At 37.5% G+C, this 23,058-nt stretch overlaps 4 protein-coding genes across 4 annotated transcripts; all 4 read right to left on the bottom strand.

Moving 5' to 3' along the window:
• Nucleotides 1-3,746: 3,746 nt before the first annotated feature.
• Nucleotides 3,747-4,547, bottom strand: LOC107633774 (uncharacterized). The gene has a single exon (XM_016337374.1). It carries the CDS (start codon nt 4,545-4,547, stop codon nt 3,747-3,749), a length of 801 nt encoding a protein of 266 aa, XP_016192860.1.
• A 436-nt stretch (nt 4,548-4,983) lies between these two features.
• LOC148572519 (uncharacterized) lies at nt 4,984-9,677 on the bottom strand. Its single transcript, XM_088507564.1, has 4 exons — nt 7,815-9,677; nt 6,572-6,921; nt 6,046-6,316; nt 4,984-5,808 (listed from the first exon to the last, which is right to left on the bottom strand). The coding sequence occupies exons 1-4, from the start codon at nt 9,675-9,677 to the stop codon at nt 4,984-4,986; spliced, it is 3,309 nt and encodes a 1,102-aa protein (XP_088363690.1).
• Nucleotides 9,678-11,937: 2,260 nt separating this feature from the next.
• Nucleotides 11,938-17,739, bottom strand: LOC107631303 (delta-1-pyrroline-5-carboxylate synthase). The gene is made up of 20 exons (XM_088508403.1): nt 17,535-17,739; nt 17,333-17,404; nt 17,115-17,218; nt 16,884-16,986; nt 16,585-16,746; nt 15,870-16,147; nt 15,471-15,621; nt 15,195-15,359; nt 15,018-15,095; nt 14,621-14,710; nt 14,291-14,377; nt 14,078-14,164; nt 13,821-13,917; nt 13,618-13,721; nt 13,456-13,531; nt 13,123-13,273; nt 12,908-12,976; nt 12,720-12,786; nt 12,564-12,634; nt 11,938-12,312 (listed from the first exon to the last, which is right to left on the bottom strand). Exons 1-20 carry the CDS (start codon nt 17,592-17,594, stop codon nt 12,234-12,236), a joined length of 2,151 nt encoding a protein of 716 aa, XP_088364529.1. The 5' UTR covers nt 17,595-17,739; the 3' UTR covers nt 11,938-12,233.
• A 1,737-nt stretch (nt 17,740-19,476) lies between these two features.
• Nucleotides 19,477-22,607, bottom strand: LOC107631305 (uncharacterized). The gene is made up of 6 exons (XM_016334714.3): nt 22,362-22,607; nt 22,201-22,240; nt 22,009-22,098; nt 21,231-21,396; nt 20,276-20,540; nt 19,477-19,881 (listed from the first exon to the last, which is right to left on the bottom strand). The coding sequence occupies exons 1-6, from the start codon at nt 22,416-22,418 to the stop codon at nt 19,690-19,692; spliced, it is 810 nt and encodes a 269-aa protein (XP_016190200.1). The 5' UTR covers nt 22,419-22,607; the 3' UTR covers nt 19,477-19,689.
• Nucleotides 22,608-23,058: the final 451 nt, after the last annotated feature.

Below are 23,058 nucleotides of genomic sequence, written 5' to 3'. Positions count from 1 at the left end.
TGTCTCATGATTATCAGAAAACAGAACACAACAGAGAAAAAAAAAGCTAACACCAGCATATATCCTGGTTCGGTTGCCTTGTGCTATGCAACCTACGTCCAGTCTCCTCCACAACTGTGGAAGAATTTCACTATAGTTAACTGTATTACATACACCAATTTCACAAGATTGACCCAATCCTTTCACACTCAAGTTCTAACCTAACTTGACATTGGCTATGCTAATACCTAACTATTCCTCTTAGTGCTAACCCAACTAAGAAAGGGATACCTTACAGGTACAAAATACAAGACACTTAACCAACCTAAAGAAATCATAAAATAACTCTAGGCTTTTCTCTCAAGTGTTTTTCTCAGCCTTTTTCCACTCATGGCTTTTTCTTAAGCTTTCTCACACTGCCTTTTCTCACAAGAAATTACAGAAAGATAAACTTAGAAAAGTACATTACAATCAGTAAAACATGAAGGAGATTGATTTCATCAGCAGCCTCTTTGCTATGTGCAAAACCAGATTCGCAAACCTCAGCTTGAGTTCTTCAGTATTGGCCGAATGCTTCTTTGAAAGAAAGCATTATCCAAGTAGATGAACTTCTTTACAGAACACTGTTCTCACACTCTGGTTTTCTCTCCTTGCTTTCTGAATGAACAGCAAGCTTCTTTTATCTCCTTGCATGTTGCTTGGTTCTTCTTCCAAGGTCAACACCTTGAGCCTTGAGCTTCACCAACCCACTGATTCACTTTTTCTCCTTAATCCTCAGAATAGAAACTTTCCTTCTGATTTCCTCACCTTGATCGAAAGCCATAACACAACAACCATAGAGATATTCTCATGGTCAACATGATCTGAACCCTTGAGAACCAACTTGGTCCCCAAGTCTTGTTTAAGACCGTAGATACACAGCAGAGAAGAACAGAAATCCTCTTTCCCTTGTATCCCATTTCGGATAGAGCAGAGAGTTGGGAAGAAGAGATGTAACCAAGTTGCATGTATGAGGAAAAGATTTACCTATAACCTAAGCTTGATTTGGTTTGGATTTGTTGAGATGACTTCTGCCTTTCAAGCTTAGTTTCTCTTTCTTGCTTCTTTGGTGACTATCTTGGTGAAGAAGCTCTTTCTCTCTTTCTCTTTCTTACTTTTCTGAAGCTGTGATTTGACTAGGACAAAAGAGAGATAAACGTTGCACTTTGAAAGAGAGAGGACTTCAATCTTACAAGAGAAGCTTTGTGGGATGGATACGGGCTTGGATTGGTTTTCTATTAAACAACCCGTTGGTGCCTTGCCTTGCTTCTTTGAAGAAATTTTGCTTGAGATGAATGACTTGGGTTTGTCTTTATTTTCACTTACCATTCAGCCCATTAGCATAAATCTTTTGTTTGATGTTGGGCTGCTGTAACACTTGTTTTTAGCCTGCATCACTTATCAAGAATAATCAAAACTAATTGGGTGATTAGCCCACTAATTAAATGTTTGTCATCATCAATTCTATTAATTAATTTCTTAACTCAACAATCTCCCCCTTGATGACAAACATAATCAAGCAATGATCAAAGGAATTTAAATTTTTAGTAAGGTTAGAAAACTTTCCTTTGATGTTTCTTGCTTTAGTGTTGCTCCCTCTTTCTTTTTCAAGATTAGCTCCCCCTGAATTTGTGCTTTCCTCTTTGTTCCTATTTTTCTTTGATCTTAAAGAGAGCACAATAAAGAGCTAAAATACATTTATCTTGGCTAAGGGATATCAGATAAGCAACATCACATAATCAGCCCAACAACAAGCTAATTATCATCAGCAAACTGATTCAGCATGTGAAATCAAGTATCCTCCCAAAATCTAGTGGTCCTGCCATCCCCTACCTCAATAGCAAGGCCATCAATCATTTTCCGCCTTACTTGTTGCTCCTTTATTTGTAGTTGGCATATGTCTCTCCATGGACCCCCTCTCACCGGTAAAGTCTGAGTAGATAGCAACTGATTTGGGTTCAGTCTATTGCATGAACACACAATCTTCTTCCACAACGGACAGTTCTCCTTTGAGAAGCGCTACCACCATTTAAACAATAAAGCAGTATTACGTACCACTACGTCACCCACTCCCAGCCCTCCTAACTTCTTTGGTGCTTGGATCATCTCCCACTTCACAAGAGCCATGCCAGGTCGTCCGTCTTCCTTCCCCCAGAAGAACCTCCGCTGCAGAGAAATGATTCTTCGTGTAACCGCATTTGGTATCTTATACAGGCTCAGGTAATAAACTGGTAGGCTGTTTATGACAGACTTGATGAGTACCAGTTTTCCAGCCTTACTTAGGACCTTCGCTTTCCATAAGCTGAGCTTCTCTTCCACCTTATCTATTACCGGCTTCCAAGTTTTTACTAGTCTCGGATTTGCTCCTAGGCTAATACCAAGATACCTCACCGGTAGAGCTGCCTCCTAGCATCCAAGCAAGTGACACATCCTACTAGTCCACTCCTAGCTACAATTCACTGGTATCAAGCTAGACTTCTCAAAGTTAATGCTAAGCCCCGACATAATCTCGAAGCACCTCAGAAGTCTCTTATAATTTGTCACTGTCTCCTCCTCTGGCGGACAGAATAATATTGTGTCATCCGCAAATTATAAATGCGATAACTCAATATCATCCCTTCCTACCAACAGTGGGGATATTCGACCGTTTCTCACTGCCTCGCCGATCATTCTATTGAGCACGTCCACGACCAAGACAAACAAGAACGGCGATAACGGGTCGCCTTGACGAGTCCCCTTTCCATTCTGAAGGCTTTCGAAGGAGACCCATTAACCAGAATAGAGATGGATGCCGACCTTATACGCTCCTTAACCCATGCCCTCCATGTACTACCGAAGCCCATCTTCTCTAAGACAGTATCAACAAAGCACCATTTAACTCTATCATAGGCTTTGTGGAAGTCCAATTTGATAATCGCTGATGCCTTTCTTTTTAGATTTAGCCAATGCACAGTTTCGCATGCAATTAATGCTCCATCATGTATCTTCCTTCCTTTTACAAAGGCACTCTGGGATTCTCCAACTAGGTCTGGCATGACACTCCTCATTCTTCGCGTCAGCAATTTGGAAATAGCCTTATAAACACAACCAACCATGCTGATTGGTCTAAGGTATTTTATCTCCTTCGCCCCAACGAATTTTGGTGCCAACGCTACCCATGTGACATTGGAGTCTGCTGGTAGTCTTGCATGCTCAAAGAAACTCATCACCGCTTTAGTGAATCCTGATCCAATCTCCCCCCAACAATTTTTAATAAAATTCATGTTGTACCCATCCTTCCCTGGCGCTTTCAAAGATTCACAGTCTCATACCGCCTCTTTCACTTCCTCTGCTGATGACATCACCTCTAAGGCTTCAGCTTCCTCCCTCTCCAGACTGTTTACTAGACCATCTCTAAAACTCACCGTTGGGGAGGCTTCTTGGTGGTACAGGCGTTTATAATAGTCTCGAATTGCCACCTTTATTCTTGCTTGATTCCTTATTAGTCTCCCATTAATCACCAATGACTCTATTCTGTTATTCCTTCTTCTTGCCGAAGCAATATTGTGAAAATATTTAGTATTTCTATCCATCTCTTTAGCATACCGAGCCCTCGACATTTGTTTTCAGTGGACATCCTGTCTCACATACCACTTCTCACAACATCTCACTAACGCCCTTCCTCTTGACTCCATTGTACCATCATGCAAACCACTACTCACCATATCATCCACCTTCTTGATCTCTTCTTAAAACTTCCTTTTCCTCTCAGATATATTCCCAAAGTGCTGCTTGTGCCATCTCCGAACTGGAACTGACAGCGCTTTCATCTTGTCTAGGAATTGTATATCTCCTAACTCCCTCCACTCGTCCTTCACTATCCTTAGAAAGCCTTCATGCGTGAACCACGAGTCCAGGCTCCGAAAAGGTCTTGGGCCATCAAACGTTCTGTTCTCTTCCATAATCAACGTGCAGTGATCTGATAATCCTCTTGGACCTCCCCTTAGTCGTGTCCCCAGATACATCTCTAACCACCCCAAGGTAATAAGGCTCTTGTCTATTCGACTGCACGAGCTCCCCCTAAACCATGTATACCTCCGATCATTCAGCGGCAAGCCAACCAGCTCCATATCATTTACCCAAGCTCTAAAGTCCTCCGCAGACGCTGATAGGGTAGTCGATTCTTTCCTTTCTTCCAAATGCATAATTTCATTGAAATCACCCAAAAAATAGAACGGCACCTGACACAACCCTGCAATATAGCTCAACTCTTTCCACACTACTATCTTCTCTGATCTCACACGTGGTCCATATACCAGACAAATAGCACAGTGAAAATTATCTTTCATCACAACCCCTTCTACACACAGCCATCTATCTCCTTTATAACAATTTGTCAATTTGAATATTGATTCATTCCATATTAGCCATAAGCCTCCTGAAGCCCCAACTGAACTTACAAACTCCCAACTAGCTCCATCTCTACCCCAAATACGCATAACATCAAACTTAGTCACCAACTCCTTTTTCGTCTCTATCAACCCTAACATTTCTAATCTATACTTATTTTTGAGATTCTTTAACATACTGAATTTTCCAGCACCACCTAAACCTCTAATATTCCAGGAGCTTATAATTATTTAACATTAATAGCACACACCTGGTTGCGAGCTTTTGGCCGACTTCTTCGTATTTTTTCTTTTTTCTTTACCTGTCGCCGCTTTAAAGCCATTGCCTCATTTTGCTCCTGCATGATTGCCATAATATCCTCCTCATCACTGCACTGAGCACCGGACTCTACAGCTAATTTCCAAGCTTCTTTGTTCTCTGCCATCTCTTCTTCCCAGCTCCGCCTTAGTTCCTCCCTGTGAGGCTCATTTTCACTCTCCAAGCTAGCCTCAGCCTCTGAACCTGCGTCTGTACGACTCTCATACTCCTTCTCTTGGCCCGTGTCGTAGGCCCCTGTCCCACCTTCCATCAATCCATTCATATCTTGCCTTCTGCATCATACCCGAACCTGCAAATGTCGTTGGTCTGAGCATTGCGGTGTGTTTCAGCTTCAGCCCCCGCTCTGTAACCAGGAACCACTGTATCTTCTTCAACCTCCATATCCGCATTTTGAACCCTTCCCTCAGCCACCTTGTTGATGACCGTTCCACTTCTCCTATGGCTAAGCCCGTTCCCTCGAGTCATAACGCCTGCCCTCATCGTCTTCCTTCCAACAGAGCCCTCAACCATCGTCTCCCGTGTGACCTCCTCAGTCGTGAGGAACTGCCCGCCATTATCCATGGATATGATCATCTCGCCGTCCTTTGTGCCATCCACCCGGTCAGGCTCATCGCCCAGAGCTTCTCTAAAATGGTGCCGTCCCTGCGGTCGAGGAGCTCCAGCTACCGCTACCTCGCGAAGATGCACGCTTCCTACCGCAGCAGCCCACGTTACATCCCCTGCCCTGATGTGTCTCGAGATCGCAACTATTGGACCGCCCGCAGCCCAGACTTGCTTCCCTTGCCGGGTCATGGACTCAAGCTCTAACTCAACCCGGTTTGAGATCCACTTAGGACCACCCCTCTCAAGGCCCAAATCAAGCTCTCTAGACAGGGGCTCCTTACCCTCCTTATTGGGCTTTGTTACTCCCAGCCCAATATTCTTACTTGTAGCCTCATCAATTTTATTTCCACAATGCTCCCCGTATTCAACTGTTACCATTTTATCCAAGTCAATCTCCTCATTAATGTCTAATGATCCCTGAGAATCCTCCGTTCCATTAGATGCCAGATAATTAGCCACACCATAATGTGAATTCAAATTCTAATTATTCCATTCATTCAAATTTACAAGTGATTTTACAAAACTACCCTTTTCAAATTCATCATTCCTGAACCTTGCCGACATGAGCTCAACCGCTAGATCCCGGTCACCAACTAGCCTTCCGCCACCATACTTCATTCCTTCGCCATTTTCCTCATGTTCCGTCTCTTCAGCATGTAATGCTTGTCTGTCCCCTAATTCCCGGTAGCTCTCCTAAAAGCACTCCTCCCGATATACCTCTCCTCTCACTTCTCTTACGAGGACGTCAAATCCGCTTGTACCTATTGTAATGTGAATCCTGTCGTTAATCATATCAAAGACACACGTATCAATCAGAACTCGACCAACGCTGAAGGATCTACACGACTCCATTAAGTTATCAATCTGAACCACCTCTCCCCATTGCTCCCCTATCATGCGAAAGGAGTCTCGTGACCATGCACGCAATGAAACTCCATAGCATTCCAACCAAACTCTTCTAGATTCACTTTTCTCCGTCTCATCCCATCTCCATACCATAGGGAACAGCCTTAATAAATCATTCATTCAAAATGTGTACGCTTCTTCAGCGCTCAGCATAGTGTCAAAGGTTATCATAGCTTTATAAGCTCCCAGCTCCCTTACTTGTGTTACTCCCGTCCATTCCCTGTGAATCTTTTCCTAGAGGGCGTTGAACTTGATCGTCTTCTTTGTACCTCCCACGATACTTCTTTGCAACCAGACAACATTCTCGTCCGATATCGGAACTTCTATTTTTTTTTACCTTATGTTGTATTGTGGATCCTTGATGAGTGAATCACTCGGATTCAATGCCTCTCTTACTTCAACTGCCCTTACGTTTGTATTCGTTGGATCACTTCTTCCTGCTCCTTGTCTTGCAGTTTCAGTAACCTCCTTACCGTTCTTGTTCCTACCATTCCTAAATTGCATTACATCTTCCCTTCTATATTTCACTTCTCCTACAAATAGTCTTCTACCTCGTAGAACCCACCTGTTCATATCCGTAACAGCCTTCAAAGCTCCTCCTTTCGTTGTATACCGTATGAAAGCAAAAAGGTAGATTCGGCCATTTTTAGTCTTTCGTGACAGATATATATCGATGATTTGACCTGTCTATTTGAACATGTTGAAGAGCTCCCGTTTTGATATATCCTCCGGTAGATTGTCGACGAAAACCGAGAAGGAATCAAGTTCTAATTGTTGAAACTCTTCTTTATTCCAAATCCTATGATATCTCTCTCACTCTCTCTCTCTCGTGTGAGAAGCATTTTTTTTAAAGGAACCTTTCTTGGATTAATCTAAATATTAGGGGACATGACATAATAATTATATTATATATGATCTGTTCGTTATAATTCAGTTGAAAACTATTACTGATAATTAAATTTGGATTACAAACGGCTTTATATAATGTTATAAGTCAATATGAATTTAACGATCAAATTATTTTATTATAACTTAATTCTCATTGACGGCCAACTAAACTGAATAATCATCGAATTTATTCTCAACCCACTTATAAAAATTAAAAAGGGTTCTAAGAACAAAAAATAGTGTGTATTTTTTATAAAAAAGTAATATCAAAATTCACTTATATTGACTTGATCGTCAAGTATCTTATGCACATACCTACATTCTTTATTCTTGGTGATTCGAGTTATATCTCAATATCTCATCTGGTGGAAAATAAGATCATCTCAAATATCTATACAAGATCAATATGAATGAATAATTTCCCTTGCTTGACATGCTTTGACGGCAAAGCAAATGAAGCTAATAAAATTGTGAAAGAATAGGAAAATAAAAGAATTGTGAAAGAAAAAGATGAAAAAATTTTATTGATTGTTGATTGAATAAATTGTAAACTATGAAGGTAAAATTAAGTATATATAGAGTATTGGCCTATGAAAGATAAAAGTAGATAAAGATAACTATAAGATAAGATAAAGACTAAATTATCATTTAATTTGTGTATTCTGTTGGGCTGAATTTGTGGGCTGTGAGACGTCTTTATTGTTGTCATGGGCTAAGGTAGAAGAGTGGTTTAATACGCCCCCGCAAGCTAGAGGATGAAAGATGTCAAGAACACTAAGCTTATTCAGATTAAGATGGAATGGTTGAGGAGACAAAGGCTTGGTGAAAATGTCAGCTAGTTGCCCAGAAGAGGGAATTGGGAGAAGTTTCATCACTCCAGCTTGAGCTTTTTGTCGAACCAAGTGACAATCAACCTCTAAATGTTTGGTTCGTTCATGAAAAATCGGGTTAGCAGCAATATGAAGAGCACTCTGATTATCACAATATAAAACTGGTGGGCGGATAGGAGAGATGCATAAAAATTGTAACACATTTAGTATCCATTGAAGTTCACAAGTTGTGTTGGCAAGTGCACGATATTCTTCTTCCGTGGAAGAGCAGGCAACGGTGGTTTGTTTCTTAGTCTTCCAAGAGACTAAAGAACTGCCTAAGAAGAAACAATAACCTGTTAAAGATCGCCGAGTGTCAGGACATCCGGCCCAATCAGAGTCACTGAAGCCGAGAAGCTGAATTTCTGATTCCCTTGGAAAGAAAAGTCCTTTGCCGGGACTAGTTTTCAGATATCGTAACACATGCTTGGCAGCTTGAAGATGAGATTCAGTAGGAGATGCCATGAATTGACTTAATTGTTGAGTGGCATACATGATGTCCGGTCGAGTAGTGGTGAGATAGATGAGACGGCCAACCAAACGACGATATACAAAAGGGTCGGATAGCAATGGACTTTTGTCTTGATATAGTCTTGTGGTACTATCCATTGGAATAGAGGCAGGTTTAGCACCTAATAAACCAGAATCATCCAAAAGATCAAGACAATATTTTCTCTGAGATAAGCAAATTCTCTTCTCTGATTGAGCAACTTCAATACCCAAAAAATATTTTAATGGGCCCAAGTCTTTAATTCGGAAGTGTTGGTGTAAAATAGACTTAATGGCAGCAAGTTTAGAAATGGAATTACCAGTGAGAACAATGTCGTCAACATAGACTAAAAGGATAGAAATTTGATCACCAATGAATTTGACAAATAAACTATAATCAGATGAGGTCTGCTGATATCCACGAGATAGCAAAAGATGAGAAAGTTTGTCATACCACATACGACTAGATTGTCGTAAACCATACAGTGACTTTAGTAGCTTACAGCATTGATTCGGTTGAGGAGATATAAATCCGGGTGGCAGAGTCATATAAACATCCTCAGAAAGATCCCCATGTAAGAAAGCGTTATTGACATCCAACTGATGTATAGGCCAATGCTTCATAGAGGCCAATGCCAAAACTAATCTGATAGTGGCAGGCTTGACAACAGGGGAGAAAGTTTCCAAGAAATCAACACCTTCAGTTTGAGTGAACCCTTTAGCCACAAGGCGTGCTTTATATTGATCAACTGAACCATCAGGCTTGCGTTTGATGCGATAGACCCATTTACAGCCAACCGGCTTAATCCCTACAGGGCAATCAACAAGACGCCAAGTTTTGTTCAGCTCAAGAGCATCCAACTCATCTTTCATAGCACTACGCCAATTAGAGTGTTGATTGGCGTCCTTAAAAGACTTTGGCTCAACGTCAGAATGTAGAGATAAAAGAAACTTTTTATGTGAAGATGAAAGAGAAGAAAAAGACATGACTGAAGATAAAGGATACTTGCACTTTGAGGGAGATTGATTTGTAGAGATGAGAGAGGAATTACACAAGTAATCAGAGAGATATGCTGGAGGTCGGTGAGGCCGGTCGGAATGACGAGGATGGGGTTGCTCAGGTGGTGAAGAAGGTGACAGGGGATGAGAAGGTGATGGTGGACTGGTGTCTAGTGTTGAAAGTGATTCGGTGGTCATGGGTTCAACTTGGTTAGGAAACGATAGTGAGGAAGAAGGAGAGGTTGTTGGAGAAAATAAAGAACTAGGTGGAGTTGGGTCAATAGGTATAGGTGAGGGTTCAACTGGAAGACTAACTGAATCTTGTTTTTGAGAAGGTGTGTTTAGCAATATTGGGCTGGGTGTCTGGAATTGGACATTTTTTGTGACTAAGGGCAAGATCTTTTCATAAAAAATCACATTTCTAGAAATCTCAATTCTTTTATCTTCTAAAACATAAACAATATACCCTTTAAAACCAGATTGAAAGCCAATAAATACAGCATTTTTGGCTCTTGGATCAAATTTTGATCTATTTGCCATTTGGGTAGAAACAAAACATAAGCATCCAAAAACTTTAATGTCATGATAATTTGGTGGATGATTGAATAAAATCTCAAATAGTGTTTTAAAATTAATTGCGGATGATGGAACTCTATTAAGTAAATAAACAGCATGTCTAACAGCATAAGACCAAAAAGATGATGGTAAATTAGATTAAAACATAAGAGCACGAGCTATATTCAAAATATGTTGATGCTTGCGTTCTATCCTTCCATTTTGTTGAGGAGTTTCAACACAACTACATTGATGAATAATGCCCTTTGAAGCATAAAAATCAGGTAAAATAAATTATGGTCCATTATCGGAACGAATAGTTTTGACTTTGGAGTTGAATTGTGTTTCAATTAAAGTAATAAAATTTTTTATTTGATTCTGTACTTCTCCTTTTGATTTTAATAAAGTAACCCATGTAAAGCGGCTAAAATCATCAACAATAGTAAAAAAATATTTATGATTATGAATAGAATTTTGTCGAAACGGACCCCAAATATCAAAGTGTAATAAATCAAAACTTGCATTGGCTTTGTTAAAACTTTGAGAAAATAAAAGTTTCTTTTGTTTAGAAAGATGACAAATATCACAAGCCTCATCATGATGCATAGAGATAAAAGGAAATTGTTTATGTAAATGATTAAGTCTTTGCCCAGAAAGGTGTCCTAAACGAAAATGCCATATATTGGAAGGTGTAATGGGTGGAGAATGGATGAAATTTATGGAGTGTGTAGTGGATGAATTTTTACCGAAATTGGGTTCAAAGACATATAATCCCTCTCTCATTCTGGCCAAATCAATTGTCCCCAAATTGTTGCTCTATAGAGTGCAAGAAGAAGATGAAAAAGTGAGTTCACATATGAGTGCTGAAGTAATTTTTGAAACAGAGATAATATTAAAGTTGAAATGAGGTAAATAAAGAACATCATGAAGAACTAAGAATGGTGAAAATTGAACGATGCCTTTATAAGAAACAGTAGTTCGAGAACCATTTGGTAAATGAACAATAATAGGAGAAATTTGTGTGTAAGAAATAAACCAAGACAAATTTGATGCAATGTGATCTGTGGCACCAGAATCAATGATCCAAGTATTCAAGAATGAATCTCGATTTGAAGAATTGTTAACAGTAGAAAAGGTATTGAAAGAACAAAGATAATGAGTAGTTGGACTTGGCAGAAGCTCAAGTTGATTTGAAGGACGAGCTTCTTCATTGAAAGGAAGTGCCATGAAAGAAAAGTGTTGGGCTGACGAAAGGTCCAAAAGAGACTCCGGATGAAGTTGCTGGTGTGCCCTTTCTCCTTGATCCATGGATGTCAACAGAGCTCAAGAGGAGCTCTGATACCATAATAAAATTGTGAAAGAATAGGAAAATAAAAGAACTGTGAAAGAAAAAGATGAAGAAATTTTATTGATTGTTGATTGAATAAATTGTAAACTATGAAGGTAAAATTAAGTATATATAGAGTATTGGCCTATGAAAGATAAAAGTAGATAAAGATAAGATATAGATAAAGATAAAGATAACTATAAAATAAGATAAAGACTAAATTATCATTTAATTTGTGTATTCTGTTGGGCTGAATTTGTGGGTCGTGAAACGTCTTTATTGTTGTCATGGGCTAAGGTAGAAGAGTGATTTAATAGAAGCTTTATGCTATTATTTAAACAAAAACAACAAAACTTTATCCTACCAAATGGAGTCGACGATATAGATCAAACATCAAACAATGCCAACTATTTATACTTATGAAAGAGTGTTCAGATCCGTGACGGATTAGTTCACGGATTAGTTCTTATTTTGTCAGGTTGGAAAATACCGTGGATAGCAAAAAATAAAAATAAAAGTTTTGATTTAATCCACTTCGCTCTTTCCCCCTCTTTTCTATCCTATTACAAACCAAACCTTCAAGAGCAATAAAATCATCTTTTTTATTTGCATTAACAAACAGAGCTATTATCATGTCACTTGAAAATAATAAGAATAAAAAGAATCCTAAACAAAGAACATAAATTTCCTAACAATGCGTATACAACATAACACAATGAACGGATAAGCAACAATACATAACACAGATATCCCGCCCTCCCTCCCTCTATTGAATTATACAATTTCTGCCACACTCTAAAGGACAACCCAATCGCCTCCAAGCATCCTATCCCTTCTTGAGAATGATGTGAATTTGTAGCTACAACTACAAATCAAGTAGCAGTAAGGTCTCTATGAGTGTAACTAACTGCTTTGTCACCATCAACTATTTGTCCACTCCCTTTTAGAATCCTGCACAACCAAATTAATAGTTCCAGTATCAGTTATGATCTTGTATAAGCCTATCAGGTATGTTTGTTATATATTCATAGCTGATAAATCTACTTCCCAATTTTCTGCACCTTCCCTAAGTTTTAGTTCATGTCCTTGAAATTGATCATACTAACTAAATAAGAGGGTAACTGAGTGAATGCAATTGCTAGTTGTAAAGAAACTATAATCTTTTTTACTCCATAAGTATTATATTGATCATCAATTCATACCATCTGGTTGTTAACAAGCCATCAACTCCTACAGGGCCCCGAGCATGAATCCTGCTTGTACTTATTCCAACCTATCGATACATGAAAGAATTATGCATTGTTCAAATCAGCAAACTTAGTGTCAGAGATTATTCAAAGAATAGAAACAATATGAACCTCTGCGCCTAATCCAAATCGCGCCCCATCACTGAATCTTGTACTAGCATTGTGAAAAACAGCAGCACTGCCAATATATAGCAAAAATTATTTGCAAGATACTTATTACGAAACTACACATAATAATGGCATACAGCAAAGTAGATAACTTGAAAGGAAAAGCAAAATACAGATGTTCCAAATATTACCTGTCAACTTGGTGTAGAAAAGCATCAGCCACTTCATGATCTTCCGCGACGATGGAATCAGTATGCGCACTGCCACAACGGAGAAATTGCAACAAAATTTTCATGTAAGCTCACTGAATTACCACAGATCTAATTTGAAGTGGAACAGAGGGAAAATACACAGAAATAAATTATGATTCAACATGTTTCTTATCAAGAAATAAGGGGTAACATGCCTTCCATAAAGATTTATATGGTCAATAGCTGCATACACATCATCCACAATTTCAATAGTGCAGGCCAACGAACTGTACTCATGATGAAACGATCGTGCCTGTGGAATATTTAACAGAGAGCTTGCCTTGGGTCCTCCATATAATGTAACACCTGCATAAATTTTACATCATTTAGCCATTCCAGAGACAATTATGAATCACAAAATACACTTGGCAGTTGGAATGATTGCAATTAAATGGACTTGAAGAAACCACCCTTTAAATTTACAGAAAAAATAGTCAGTCATATAATTTAGCAGTCTAATAAAATGAAATATTCGCTTGAGGTCCTACCTTCTGTTCGCAAGTCAACAATAATATCATTGAGCCAATTTTTATCTGCTAAGTCCTTGTGAACAAGAAGTGTTTCCTAAAAGTTCAAATCAAACAGTGACAAATGAGAAAGAAAAATAGGTGGCAAATCAAGTTTGCATCATCCTCCAATACACAAATTACCATGGCATTACAGCCTGCTGGATAATCTATTTTTGCATCCAGAACAATCCGCCTTGCCATCTCCAAGTTAGCAGATTTATCAATATAGACATGACAAATTCCATCTGGTTGGCAATGACGAGGGTTTATTATGATAATCTCTTGAATTCTTTACGCCTACCAGAATCAGGAATTTGCTTGCATATCAAGTAGAAAGTCCTTACCAGCATGACCTAGAACAGGAATTTTAGTGGAACTCTTTATCTGAGAAACAAGTTGGTTGCTGCCTCTAGGAATCACCAGATCAATTACATCATCCAGCTGAAAGATAAACAGAGTGCAAGTTGCCAATTCCAATTTTAGATAATATTGCCAATCTTTACAGTAAGCCGCCTTCTTTTTTCTTTTTCTTTTTTTTTTTTAAAATACAGTAAGCAAGTGTATAAGGAAACTCAGAAATTAATCTCTATTGTGTACTTGCCTTAAGTAGCTCTGGGATCTCTGCTCTTGTTGTAACGAGTCCAATAAGTTTTCCGCCAACAGTATCAGGTATGGCCTCAGTAATTACCTGCAGTGTCAAAGATGTTAAATTACGGGGTAAAAAAAGGAAAAGAAAAGAAAAGAGAACTGTCAAACAAAATAGAAAGTTTAAACTAAAATAATTTGCAATAATCATTTAAATTTGAAACCAAACTTTGTGTAAAATTGCATTTGATCGCTTAGCCTCCTTGCCTCCTTTCAAGAGAAGCCCGTTACCACTCCGGATTGCCAAAGAAGCTATCTGCTCGGGTGAGGCCAGCAGCTTAGAATATGCATAAAATAACATAAAATCTAGAAACTGCTTAAATCTAAACAAGTTCAGATGATAAAGAAAGTCCTGGTTGCCACTTATGTAATCGTTTTAACAGCCCACTAAACAGGAATGACACATAATAACAGCCATGACCAATTGAAAGCGACAACGATTAAGTAGGTTCTACGAGAAAGTTGGGAGAAAAATTGAAAAAAAAAATGTTCAATTCACCTGTACAAGTGCATCAGGGCGAGATTCAAAAACAATTAAGAGAACTCCTATAGGAGATGATGTCTTCTCTAAAATTAGCCCATCTGCAAGCTAAAAGGCAAACAGAAGTTTTAAGAACTCAGACAGACCATAAATAATTAACTATCATTAAAATTTTGAACAATCAATGGTATCCATGAAAAACTTGGTCTAAAAATCAAAGCAGTGTCCTTTATGACCAAGCAAAAATCACGTTCACATGATTTGGATATCTGCCTTACACAACTGCAAATAAAACCGGAAACTCTAACAATTACAATAAGTCGAAGGCAACTGGTTCTACTCAGAGTGACCTTGGAAGAATAATCACATTCACAATAGCCAGTAATGTACATTTCCAGAATAGAGTTGTCATTACCTCGGTTCGTTTTAACACTCGACCAATTGGATCGTCCATGTTTGCAATAGTTCGCATGTTGTTTGCAAGGCTTGTAATCTGTTAGTTAACATATTTATCATCAGGAATTGTAGTTTGCTAAGATTCAAATAATTATACAGTATTTAAATAATTTTTTCTTTAGTTGAATTGTCTTGCCTTCCCAGGTTTTAAGACCAGCCTAGCAACCAAGGATTTCTCATATCCTGCTTCTTGTGCAGCAGCAACATCAGCTTCATTTTCAGTCCTGATTTCCTTTTCATTTGCTTCCAAGGCATCAGCTATATTTAACATAATTTGTTTCCTCTCCTCTGAAGGTAAGGCCTGTAAAGTAAGATCATTAGATTATAATGCTGAACTGGGAACGGTACACTAAATCTAGTAATATCCATGATTTATCACACATTTCGCTGAATGTGAAGATAAAAACGAAACCTGAAGTCGTCTGGAACAGTCCCGAGCTGCAACTGCCATTTCCCGTGCATCCACCTCTTTAACTGGTGCCCACTTATGTGCATCTTTATGGAAGAGTGTTCCAATACGTTGTCCTTGGAGAACTTTAATGATATTTTCTGCCGCATACCCACTGAAAAGATAAAAAAGGTAGCAGAATCAAGGAAAAACAAAATTCCAAAGATGAGAATAAAACAGAGTAGGTATTAAGTAGCTAATACAATAGATTTCTTATTGTTTCTATTGTTTGAAAAATTAGTGTGTTCACAAGTCATGACTTCGATAAAATATTCTTACTGAAATGGTATTATTGAAAATTGCCTATTGCCTTCAACAATGATACTTTCAAAAAATAAAATAAACGAAACAGAAATAGTGTACCTGGTAATAATCACAGGAATGCCAGCTTCAGCAGCATGAACAGAAGCCTTCACTTTGGCTGTCATTCCACCTCTTCCCACCCTAGACTTGTCTCCGAAAGTAATTTCATTTTGGTGTTTTTCTTTGATGTATGTATGAATGAGCTTTGACTGTGGATCACTTGGAGGCCCACTGTAAAGACCCTCTACATCACTCAACAAAACAAGAAGATCAGCTTTTAACTCCAAGGCCAACAAAGCTGATAAACTGTCATTATCCCAAAATATTCCAGAAGAATCCTGCAGGAAATAGTTGGTAACATTTTAAGTACTTCAATGGCATAAATGATACAATGGTACAAGTATAAGGCATTTATATGGTATAAATTTAATACAAAAGTTTGAAGAAATCGCCGGGAACTCTAACGATTTAATTTTGATTATATACAGGTGGTATTAAGCTTGTGGACAAAATAGTAGATAACTTTTACCACACAGATGAATCCAAAGAGAACCCTGGATATAGGATCAATATATAAGTCTAATATAAAGCTCATGAAATCAATGAATGGGAAAATAAACACAATTCTAGTTTCAGATCCTTGCTAGCATAAGCCTAGTTCTATATTAAACTTACAGCCACTAGTTGTGCATAACAGAGCAAAGCATGAAACAATCAGATCCGGGGTTAAGTTCGGCATAGTCAACAAATTTTGGCAAGAAGGAGAATAACAAACCTCATATGGAGCTTTCCTAGTACTGACAGCATCATTCTCGTTGAAAACAGGAATAACTTTAAGTGCCAACAATGACTTCACCGTTTCAGTAAGTTGCTTTCTAAAATCTCTGTCTCTAAAATCGTTGTCTGTAACAAGAAGCTGAGCAGATGTGACATCCAGCTGCAAGGCAAGTAGAGAAAGAGTAACACAACACAACAGAACATCGTTGAATTGTCAACTTGACCAAATTCATATAAATACCAAAATGAAATGGACAGTTATGATCATACATTAAATGAACACCAATCATTAATTACCTGACTAAACAAGGAATCATAAATAGCCATGAGGCTGCTTTGTCCAACTGCGGCACACGCCTTGCCATCAAGCTCAAGCTGTGGCTTCTCAAGGTCAGCAAAGCTGCAAAGAGCTCATAAAAGAGCACCCATGTAAATGAACATCTCAACCACCTTCAAGCCCCAAAAATTATGTGGCAAATAATAACAATGATGAAATTTGTAGCCACAATTTGGAACAGTTTAGCTTACCTGCTATTAACTAATTTCCTGTATTTAAGCCTTTGGCGTCCAAGGCCAACAGCACCAGAAGAGACCAAAATAACCTCATATCCCAGAGAGTTAAGTTCCTTAATCTGCCATTTGTTAATAAAAATCCAATTTTTAGTTCTCAAAAAAACAAAACAAAAAAAAAAGGAAGATGGCATAAGTGTAGGATAATGCATGGAATTAGAGATTAGAGAAGTAACCTGTTCACAAAGTGCACCTAATTTTCCAACTGCCAAGCGTCCATCTTTGCGGGTAACAACAGCAGTTCCAACCTTACAACAATGGAAACAAAGGAAACCTTAAATCCCCATTTGCATCGGCAATGGTTGCATGCTTGGGCCTATAGCATTGCCCCGTGATAATAAACAGAGATGAATGAAGAGAATCGAGTGAGAGAGGGACCTTGATGACTATGCGCTTCACGTCTTTGACAAAATCTCGCGAAGGATCCACGTTCTCCATTTTTGCAGCCACCAAAGTGTGGTTCAGCGCCTGCTCCACACAGATAAAACTCCAAACTCCGAAGAGAGAGAAGAGAGAAGAAGAAAGAGAAAGCAGTCGCGGCTATCACCAACTACAACACGGGTGAATCAATTTTCAATGTGACTAAATTTTCTTATGATATGTATTTATAAATTACAAGGGTGTAACTGCAATTACAGAAAATAAACCATATTTACTATTTACTCTCTTTTTTTTCTCTGACTGTTGCATATGATTTAAGCTGCGCTTGTTTATTGGCATGAAACATGAGATGGAGACATAGAGGCATAAGATCCTGTCTCTGACGAATGAGATATAAATATAGAAATTATATTTAAAGATACTTAATTAGTATATTTTATATTTATTTTGATAAAAAAATATTAATAAAAAATATTATTTTTTAATTTTTTTATTATTATTAATTTTTTATAATTATATATTTTTAAAATTTTTTAAATGAACAAAATAGAATAAATTTGACTTTGATAATTTATTTTAATTTATCATAAAATAAAATATAAAAATATTAATTTTTGTGTCTTTATTTTTTATATTTTATTTTTAATTTTGTTTTATTCTATTTTTAAAACCAAACACAATCTTATACATCATTACTTTACTGGTAATAAATCAAAATTAAATATAACAAAGTTTGGGGGGTTTTAAATTTTAATTTTAATATAAAAGCATTTTATTTTTTAAGCATAATGAGCTTTTGAGTCAACACCGTGTACGTTGTTGAGCCAACTGTCATAATAAGAAATTATAATTCATCCATGTTATTAAACTTGTACAAAAAACTATTCATTCATGTATATATAATACAAGTGGATGGAATTTCAGAATCTTTTATTTATTTGTAAATCTCTCTCAGTTTTTTTTCCAAAAAGTCTTTATTAGAGGAGCTTGCAATCATTCTAATTTCTCCGATTCAAACGCTCGTTATTATGCACATTTTATCTCATAATTATTATGTGCCTAACTACATACTTTAGTTTTACTTGGGAGCCAAGTTAAGTTGGTAAGACGACAAAATATAAACGTTGATTGAAGATTCGAAGTATATCTGCCATCACCGTGTAAAAAAGTGGGCTTGAGTTCAAACCACACTCCGTAATACACATGTTAAGTGTTAAACACTTCCATTCAAGTTCCAACATCTAAAGCAAAGTTTAAGATAAGATGACTAGTGAACGGTGACCACCTTGTTTTGTTTTGAGTTGATGAGATCATCATTGTTAAATCTGCTACCATTTTAATAGGCATAATTTAATGTCTATCACATCATTTTAGTTTTTAAAAGTTAAAAGCAATGAATCCTTTCAAAATTTTAGTATCTGTGATACTTAGAAAACTCATTTTGATATATCTTCCTTGCTTTGACGTATGGAATATGAATAGCGATAGATATTCCGTAATATAGGACCCTCCCTCCTCACATTCTTGTTAACAAAAATAATAGATGTTATTTGCGTACCAAATTTGTTGTCTCTTTAGACATCTTTTAGATTTAACAATGGACAAGTAAAATAGATGAATAACAAATGAGAAAATTCTACAGTTTAATCTAATGATAGTAAAAATGGTGTTTAAATATATATAAATTTATATTGTTCTAAAACAATTGTCTAAAATGAATGTGTATTACTGTTTACCGTGGCAAATTTGTGCTAAAACGAGAGACATTTACATACATTTTAGCTTTCACCAAAGACATGAAATTAAATAAGAGATCCGATATGTTTACAAAAAGATGGAAACTTTTAAATGCAAATACTACACACCCACAATTGTTCCCCCCCTCTCTCCTCCCACAAAAAAATAAAATAATAAAATAATAATAATAAATAGTAATGATTGGAAAAAACAAAAACAAATAATATTGTAGAGAGCCCAAGAAAACTTCTTTGTAGCTCTTCTTGCATCCATCATCATCCAAAATACAAAAACCAATTCTGATGATGCAGACAATTCCAGTCATGTGTTAAAGAAAGTTACTCAGTGGAGTAGGCTAACAATGATTGTTGTTTAATTTGGGGGTATTATTCTGCAGCGCTGCAGCCCCATTTAGCTATGCAAAGAACCGAACCTTGATGAAGACTGCTAAAGCTATTTGCAATCCAAATGCAGCAATTACAGCCATTGAAAGATCATTTTCTTGGATGAAGGATTTCAGGTTCAAGGCAACAAAGGTAGCTGAGGCACCACCAGAGGTGATTATTATCATCCACCGCAGAACCCCAACTGGGATAAGCAATAAAAACTGAAAATATCACAAGTAATGAGCATTAGAAACATGGAAGACAACACATCTCAAATCATAAGTAGCTAGTTAATTACACAAAAGTTTCTGTCACAATGTACATTTGAAGCTTGAACATTTAAGATGATAAATAACAATGTATCATGAAAACATTTTATAATATATAATAAAATAAAATGCATGTCATGGCTATCCAATCTGAGCCTTATAGCTATTATATTGAACAGAACAGGAACATGAACTTGTACTGAGAGAAACTTTTCCATATAGGATCACATCTCCAGCACCCGAAATATGAATTAGTACAAAAGGGGGTGGGGGGTGGGGGAATCTCAGCAATGGTGCATACAAGATTAATTACACAATATGCCATATGTAGAAAACAGAAACTTACAGAGGACATGACGAAAATGGTAAGGGAGTATCCCCACAGGCACCAAAAGCGTACAAGGTTAGTATTTGAACGCATGTACTGAAGATAGAAGTGGTATGCCATTGGGACCACTAAGACATAGCCGTATATGGACCATGCAGCTGAATGCACATAACTGACATCAAAGTTCCAGTCATTAGCTTTTTTCACTGAAAAGTATGTAGCAAGGTTTCCCACTGAGGAAAGAATAAAAACCAATGTTGTTGAGATCCATACCGTTCCATACCTACAATAATAGAAAAACATGGCATTACAAGATGCTCATTTAACGTGGATCTAAAAGAGGGAAAGGCCATTGCCTAACTCCACAGTCTAAGTCCATATCATAAAAGGTTAGTATCCCCGTTAGGCATACAAAACTTTAATTTATCAAGGTGGTTATTTTAAGAACTGTACTTTCATTATTCCTTTTTCCATGAGTGGCAGCATATATTTGTGAGTGGTAAAATTTCAACTGTGTCTGCTTCTCTGTGATGGGATGATAAGGACAAGTAGAAAGTGATGCGCTTATGCTTTATGGGCTAGGGTGATGGGAAGGAAAAAAATGTATGTTTTCAATCATAGACCATCAGTATTCAAAAAGCAAAATATTCTTCCCATAATTGAATTTATTGTGTATTTTTCGTACGTGACACCCATTTTTCCAAACCATGGTTACGGAAGTGAATGGTTTTGACTTTTGACATTTATTGTGGGCGAGAACAAGGCACACACAGGACCAAGATGAGGAAATGATAAAATGAAGAGAAAGCAAATGGCAGAAGCAAACAGGCAGCATTCTCCCAGTAAATGTTATGGTAGCAGTTCTATTTTTGCTTGATGCATAATATTTTCACATCTGAACCAAACCGGTAACTTAGTTTTGATTATTGAAATCATAGCAGGAGTGCTGCACGAGTCAAAAGTCAAAACTCACAAATCAGGGTTAGCATCTATCTTGCTGAAAAAATCATCACGGACTGGATTCAAGGAACATATCATTCTGTCTACAACAACATCCGTGTCCACATTGAAATACTGTGAGTAAGATGAGACACTAAAAACTCCCTGCCAGTTAGTTGTTGGCTGCTGCTCAAATGATTCTGCACCGATCAACAAATTAAAGATCAGTGAATGGCATTTTTTTGGACAGGAATGAATGGCACTATTATGAATTAAGTTGCAATAAAAATACAGAATTAGAATCAGTCTTATATCTGACTGCAGCATAAATCAGCAGTATGAATCTTCTCTAGGTCAACCGATACAACAGAAGATTACTTAGAATCTAGAAACGAGGTTAATTAGTTGGGATCCATATGCTCAAGTTCACCCCAACTTTTCAGACTCCCAATCTCATCCTTGGCCAAACACATGGAAGAGTGACAGATTTGGAAATGACAAATTCCCTCACAATTCAGAAAAAGGGTAACAGATTAATCCTAGCATAAAAAACTGAATGATGAAGGACAAATTTGTTACTTTCAAATCCTGAGGAACTAATTTGATGTCCATGTTTTTGTTTAGAGACAAGATTGAGGTTTACCTTTTCTCCTTTGATATAATCCATCCGTCGACAAAAAAATACTGAAGACATACCAAGGTATGTAGCATGTCAATTGTCAAGAATATAACACCAGAAAACAAGAGCTACAAATAGAAACATGCATCTCATATTTGGTTGTAAAGAAGTATGATAGATAAGATTGATATACCAGCAGTTTGAGCTGTAATAGGTTGATATACTTGTCCTCTTCTTCCTCCTGCATTGCTGGAAGGGAATGTTTGCATATTTGCCAAAGGGGCTGCATCCATTATCAGGGGAACCAAGCTTCAACGCAAGGCATTACAATAATACACAGCTCCAATTGAAAAAATTTAAAAAAATTAATGCTATAGTTACATACCATCTTGTTTCGTAGTACTCTTTTCTCCAGCTGTGACAGCCTGATTCTCAAACAGGAATAGTGATCAGAAAAGTTCATTGGCATCAAATAACTTAATAAAATTTAATTCCAAATTATATAAAACCACTTCAACTGCTAGGAAGAGGAGAAGGAGGACTCACCGGAACAGAACCGGCCAAATGGCTGGTGGGGAGGCCGGTGGTGTATGACTCTTCCATGGAACGCAAACTCACAGCAGCAACGTCTCGCAGCTCAGTCTCACGGTGGCAGCGCCAATCATTGGGGGGAAACGGGAAATGCGACTTGTGAGGATGATTGGTTTTGGATCAGAATTCTGAATCCCTAGATTCGGATTTGGGATTATTCTATTGCACTTGAACAAAAAGTCAAAAGCTCACAAAACCGTTGCTTTTCAACGGTCAACGTCTCTAACTGAAAACTAACTCGAATCATATTGGGCCATAGTTTGGAGCCGAGGCCCATTACTTTGTTGTAAGTACACATTAGTCATTGTAGAGTGAAAACTCTTACTATAGTTTTCTGTTTTCACTTTTCATAACTTCAGCAATTAGCTCTATCTTTTTACAATGAGTAAAACCCCTCCCGAGTTCCTAACTATTTATGAAAAGGATTTGATGCTCTTTGACTATTAGAAAATAATAACGCAGTCCTTATCCATTCTCTCCGTGGGATCGAAAGGCTTTTTCGGCGCCTCCTGGCAATTAGGTTCTTCCGGTTATTTTTTACCCAAAGACTGACAAGAGGATCCTTTCGATTACACAGAGAGAATGGATAAGAACCGCGTTGTTATTTTCTAATGGTCAGGAGGTACCAGGTCCTTTTCATAAATAATTAGGG

The sequence above is a fragment of the Arachis ipaensis genome, chromosome B3 (assembly GCF_059453495.1).
Source record: "Arachis ipaensis isolate K30076 ecotype BB chromosome B3, ASM5945349v1, whole genome shotgun sequence".
Classification (NCBI taxonomy): Eukaryota; Viridiplantae; Streptophyta; class Magnoliopsida; order Fabales; family Fabaceae; genus Arachis; species Arachis ipaensis.
This window is presented reverse-complemented; position numbering and strand designations above follow the sequence as displayed.